Genomic DNA, 6,000 nt, shown 5'->3' on the forward strand with positions numbered 1-6,000 from the left:
GGAGGTGAGGCAGGGCTCTTCAGGAGTGAGAGCCCAAGACTCCATCTCCTAGGTCCTCTGTCTTCACTGGGTGGGTCATCTCCTAGTTCACCTTCCATGAGACCAGCCATGAGATGAAAGTGGGGGGTGGCGGGGGAGTGGCAGGGACACGGGGACAGTGGCATTTGGGGTGGGGGGTGTCTTCCACATTCCTGCCTCTGTCTCACTCCTCCCAGGCCCTCCTCCATGCCTCCTGGGCAGCTGGGAGAAGCTGGGGCTGCTACCACTGCCCGGATTTCCACTCCCGCCCCCAGGTATTGATTTCCTGCATCATTCATTTGCTGGGCCTTGGCGGCTGTGATTAGCTCCCTCCATTCTGCCTACAGATTCCACCCCGCTTCCCCTCCAAGCCTGTCCCTCCATGTTCCAGCAAAGCAGAGCTAATATACCAGGCTCTAAATGAGGCTTTGCCACGTTGGCCCCAGCAGCTGACAGCCAAGCCTAGCCAAGCAGCTCTCAGCTATCCCCTGCCCACCCCCTCAAGGATGCTTTCTTGCTAATAAAATCCCCTCTAACCGACCTCCTCCCCTGACCTAGAGTCCCCGCCCAACCATGAAGCACAGGTTTCATCCTGTAATGTAGGACGGGATGTCATAAGAATCTTGACCCTAAAGCGGGGGCTCTCCAGCCTGACACCAAGGGTCTGGGGAGCCCTCAGGCTGGCTAAGGGGCCAAAATCAACTTGGGGTGGGGAGGTAACGCCAGCAAAGCAAACAAAGCAGCTTGGATTTGTGGACACAAGGTGCTCTCCCTCGCTTGTGCAATTTCTGTAAGTGAGAAGAAAGAAAGAACAGAAGCGCAGAGCTTCTTGAGGACATCAAGAGAACCCCAAGCCTCGGTTAGCCCCAGGGAACCAAAGCTTCAAGGCATGGGGTAGGAACTCCAGTGAAAAACCTCAAATACCCACACCCAGATCAACACCCAGGAGACGACACTGGGACACTCACTTCCTGAAATTCCTTCTCCGTACTCCCCAGAGGAGGGAAAAAAACGGATTTGGTGATAATTCTGTAAGCTATGTTGCTCTTGTCAAATTATTCAACATCTGTCTTCATGTTCCTACAAAAATTAGCATAGGATAGTAGTTTCTGATGACACCTTTGGTGAAATATTTTGACTTCCACCAGTAAGTTGCAAACAACCTGTCTTAAGGATAATGTCAATTCCCACCTCTGCATATTAAATAATTCAGGGGTTTGTTATGTTTTTGTAAGGGAGAGGAATCCCACCGACCTGTGGTCCAACTGCTATGAGAGGAGGAGAAGCCAGGACAGAAGGCGGGGTGTTCCCAGACACTATCCGCATGCAAGATATTCCTCTTCCATCATTTGGCTACTGCCTTTGCCCCAGAACTAGGCCACTGGGGCCAGCCCAGCCCCCTGGCTTGCCAGAAAACAGATTACAGGATCCACCCCAGAGGACAACAAACTGGGCCAGGAGATTGGGAGGCGAGGGAGGGAGGGAGAACCAGCTCCAAATGGACCATCTGGTCCAGCACTTGGCTGTTGTAGCATCTGTGCCCCAAAGAAGAACAAAGCCACCTGGCCAAACTGAGAGTGCCGCCTCCCCAACCCTATTGCAGACCATGGATCCTAGGGCAGGTGGTGGACCTCAGTGGGAAGCAGGACATAGGGTTCTAGGCACCTACCTCCTACCAGCCTCAGCAGAGATACACAGTCTAGGCCAAATGCCGTCAGGTTTGCCCTCCACTGCCTGCTCGTCTTCCTCCCCTCTGTTCAGCCCCTCCCTTATCCACACAGGCCTGGGGGCAGAGGGGCAGGGGCAGGGGATCCCTCCTCAGGATACACATTCTTCTCCTATGTCTTGAATTAGACCTGCTGCCTCCCTCCCCAGTGCCAGGGCAATACTAGGCTTCTAGCCTCTTCTCTCTTCTAGGGCTGCAGGCTGGGACTCTGGGACTCGCCCTAAGCAGAGACCCTTAAACAATGCCCCATACCCTGCTGGAAACCAAGTCCTAGAGAGACTTCTCATGGAGAAAGAATTTCCAGCCTGCCTCCAACTATGGCCCTTTCTTCATTCAACAAACACCTGCCGAGCTCCTGCTGTTATGACGGGGACCGTGCTAGGTGCTGGATGCAATGCTGGGCTGGAGTGGCCATCCCTGGTCCCTACGTGCCGCCTTCACTCTCATGCTGTTTATTCTGCTTTGTGGGTACAGAAAGACTGCTGGGGAGGGGCCAGAAGAACTAGTCCCAGATCTTTGACCTACTTCTTAAGCCAGTCCTGGTCCTACAGAGATCCTCCCTTCTGCTGAATGTGGCCAAAGATTCTAGCATCACAAGGAACTCAGTGACCTCCTGTCATCCTCCTCCTCCTCCTAAATCTTCTCCCACCTTCATCCACCTCAATAAAGACTTTTAAACCCAGCAATTCCCCTGAGGCCTCAACACTGCCTGAAGCCAAGCTCTCAAAGGAAAAGTGGCATGTCACCCAAGGGCCCGGGATCAGCCCCTGGGCCCAGCACACCCAGCCCACTTTGATTGGCTCTGAGTGAGAGCAACTGGGACCTAGGCACAGGAGGGAGGGGAGAAAACACAGAGAGAAAAGGGTATAGATAAGCCTATGGCTGAATCCTGGCCCTAGAGTACTCTGAAATGAGGGTCCACTGCCCCTGACTCCAAACCCCACTCTCATTGCTGGGTTTACTAGACTAGGAACAGAGGAACCTCCTGAAGATGAGCCCTAAGCAGCCTAGAGGTTAGAGAAGCTGGAGGGGATAGAAGACAGGGATGACCAGGAATGGGTCTTGCCAAATGCACGCAATGGCACAGGGAAGGAGGGTAGGGTGGAGGACAGCAGCATGCAGGAAGGGCTCTCCATCACTCTCCCCAGTCCAGGGCTGTGTTGAGAAGGCAAAGACCTCAGCAGCACCTCTCTTAGGCACCTTGACTTGGGGAGAAAGAAGAAAGAGAAACCCCAGGGCAGAGAAACCTCATCTGCCCTGGAGAGGCCAAGGCCTCCAGGACCTGTCCCGTGGCCTCCTCCCCCAAACCCAGCCTCTCCCAGTCCCTGCTGCATTCTTTCCTGCCTTTGCTGGCATCTGTGAGGGGCCATGCAGTAAGACACACACAAACTAATTAAGAAGCAGAGTTTGGCCAGATGCCTGGGCTAGTCTTACCAGAGAATTAAGCCCAAGCCAGCTAGCTGGGTAGGGCCAGGAGCATGTCACCTCCCAGACACCCTTCAGGACACCCCTTCCTCTTGCCAGGCACAGGCAGACGGCCAGGCACCCTCCAGGGTGCTTTAGCCTCAGCACCTGAGGCTGGCAGCCAGTGACTACCACCCCACAAAGAACAGGTCAGACTCCCCTGGATCTAAAAGAGGAATCATTAGTCCCTCCACCCAACAGAAAAGGAGAGAGAGAATCCTGCCCGCCCCAGCCACACATCACTAAAAAGGGACCTGGACAAGCCATCCTGCAGTCAAGAGAAAGCAAAGTAACGGCCACTGGGCCCCTGAGAATGACTTTCAGTGCTGTGGGGTTAAGGCACTGCGGGAAGCTGAGCCAGGTGACTGAATGGATGATGCCTGCCTCGGGGGCCTTCCCTGGGAAAACCCACAGGATGGAAGGGGGAAGGGGTAACCAGAGTCTCCCTTGGAAACCAGAGCGAGACGTGCGGACGCAGGAGCAAGGCTACGTGGCAGGAGGCAGAGTTTGGACACGTATCCCGGTGGGTGCGTGCCGTGTTTGCGTTTTCCGGGGATAGTGGCTGAATGTGGCTGAATGTGTCTGTGTGTGCGCGCAGGAAGAAGGAAGGTGGGGCTGGGGTTTGTAGCTAGGAACCGGAGACGGGAAGAACTGGTTCAGGGAAGGTCCGAAAAGGGATGCCGGGGTCGTAGGCGCCGGAGCCAGGGAATGTCGGCATCCTGATCAGGCTGTCAAGCCGTGAGTAGAAGCGAAGCCGCAGCAACAGCGGGGAAGGCGAGTCCGCCGCCGGGCCGCGGTGCTGACAGCCGGCTCACCCGCAAGCCGCGCGGCAACTCCGGCTTATGCATCACTTGGCTTCCACTCCGGAGGCCGAGGCAGGACGAGCTTTCGGTGCAAGTCGCTGCACCAGTCCTGGGCTGGGTCTGTCCGGGTCTCCCGAGCCGACCGGGTGCTCTCAAGGGTTCCTAATCATTCCCGCCTCTAGCAGGGTGTGGGAAACTGGGTACCTCCCCCTGACATCCCGGCTTCACACCAGACCCTACGACCCGCCCCTGTGTTCCGAAGCCGCTAGCTCGGTCTCCTCGCGCCCTGGAGAGGGCGGGGACGCGGGTATCCACTCCAGAGTCCGAGTCGAGGTCTCCACCAAACCCCGGCAGCGCGCACTTTGCGCCTCTTGCAAAGTTTCCGCGCGGGGCTAAGCCAAGGTGGAGCGGGACGCGGGCTCTTACCGTAGACTCCTTGTCCCCGGCAGTGGAAGGGGATCAGCGCCAGAAGTAAAAGGCAGGTCACCTCCATCTTCACGGCCGGTGCTTCATCCCCGCGAGGCGGCGCAGCTCGAGAGGCGGCGGGGGGCGCATTCGCCGGGGCCCCGCGACGCCCCTATGTCCCCCCTTTCCCTGAGAGGTGGTGACAGAGAGAGTGGCGACGAAGACCAGGAGATTGAAGAGGCGGAGGTGGCGGCGACCCGGGTTTCTCCTCCGGCGGGGTCGCTGCCCGCGTGGGGACGCAGGGGGCGCTGGCCCAGCCCCGGGTGCCTCGGCGCGCCCGGCGCAGCAGCCAGCGCCCCGACCCGAGGAGCCCGGCCGCCGAGCCGCCGCGGGTCCCCAGGGCTGTCCGCGCGGGATGCTGGGCGCCGGGGACCTCTCGGCGGCGGCGGCGGCGCTTCGATTCAACAGGCCACGGACGACTGACAAACTTGTCGTTTCCCCGCACTGGAGCCGCCCCTCAGCGGAGCGGAGTCGGGGAGGCCGGGGCTCCGCTCGAGTTAATCCGCTGTTTCCAGTCCTGCGGCCGCTGCCGTGGGTTCAGCGGCCCGACTCAGGGGGCCGGCCTGAACGCACTCGCGGCGGCGAAGGAGCCCCGGGTCCGGCCCTCCTGATCCGGGGAGCAGCGCGGGCTGGGTTCGGCCGAGGGACGAGCGCCGCGGGTCCCCGGGTCCGTGAAGTTAGCCGAGTCGCCGAGAAACCCGGGGGAGGAATAGCAGCCCGGCGCCCCGCGGGAATCTGGAGTGCAATTCCAGGCAAGAGGGGCCCCAGAAAACGGGGAAAGGAGGAAAGTTTGAGTCTTTTGAAAAATATTCGCGCTCTCCCCCAGGCCGGGGCTGCGGCGCGGGCGCCGCTCGCCGCCTCCGCTCGCCTCGCTCCTCTCCCGCCTTCTGGCCGCGGCCGTGGCGCTCCCGGGTTCCGAGCTCTCGGGAGAGCGGGGCTGCGCCGCACCCCAAGTTGGTCGTCCCCGCCCCCGCCCGGCGGCCTTGGCCTGCGGGGGCCCAGAGCGGGCGGGGCCGGGCCGGGCTCCTGGGCGCGGCGGCCGCTCGGCTCCGGGCCGCGGGAGCGCTCCGCTCGCTCAGCAACTTGGGCTTTGCTGTGCTGCTTTTTCGCCCCTCCGAGGTTTTCATTCCGCTCTCCTCCCGCCTCCCTCCCTCCCTTCCTCCTCCCTCCTCCTCGCGTCTCCTCGTTCGGTCTCTCGCTCTCCCACCCGTTGTCGCTCGCTCTCCTGTTTGATTCCCCTCCAGTTAAAAAAAGGAGCCAATTAAAGGCAGCCCAGCTCGCCTGGCCCAGCCTCTGTCCAATTCCCTCGCCTCCCCCAGGACCAATTAGAGAAAACAAAACAGGGCTGGGGGAAGCTGACTGCCTGCCTTCTCTCTCTCTCTCTCTCCTCTCTCTCTCTCTCTCTCTCTCTCTCTCTCTCTCTCTCTCTCTCTCTCTCTCTCTCTCTCTCTCTCTCTCTCTCTCTCTCTCTCTCTCTCTCTCTCTCTCTCTCTCTCCTCTCTCTCTCCTCCTCTCTCTCCTCTC

The 6,000-nt window shown here is 59.5% G+C and overlaps 1 protein-coding gene across 3 annotated transcripts in view; it reads right to left on the minus strand.

Annotated features, from left to right (window-relative positions):
• The window catches only part of MDGA1 (MAM domain containing glycosylphosphatidylinositol anchor 1), a 65,295-nt gene extending 59,615 nt beyond the window's left edge, over window positions 1-5,680 (minus strand). For 2 of the 3 annotated variants that reach the window (XM_030929332.1, XM_030929330.1), the window contains exon 1: window positions 4,438-5,572. In XM_030929332.1, coding sequence (XP_030785192.1) covers window positions 4,438-4,504 — 67 coding nt within the window. In that variant the 5' untranslated portion in view covers window positions 4,505-5,572. Of the gene's footprint in view, window positions 1-4,437 lie in introns of all 3 variants that reach the window. The other variant, XM_010389716.2, reaches the window with a different exon arrangement.
• Between the last annotated feature and the right edge of the window lie 320 nt (window positions 5,681-6,000).

This window comes from Rhinopithecus roxellana, chromosome 4, assembly GCF_007565055.1.
Source record: "Rhinopithecus roxellana isolate Shanxi Qingling chromosome 4, ASM756505v1, whole genome shotgun sequence".
NCBI classification, from domain to species: domain Eukaryota; kingdom Metazoa; phylum Chordata; class Mammalia; order Primates; family Cercopithecidae; genus Rhinopithecus; species Rhinopithecus roxellana.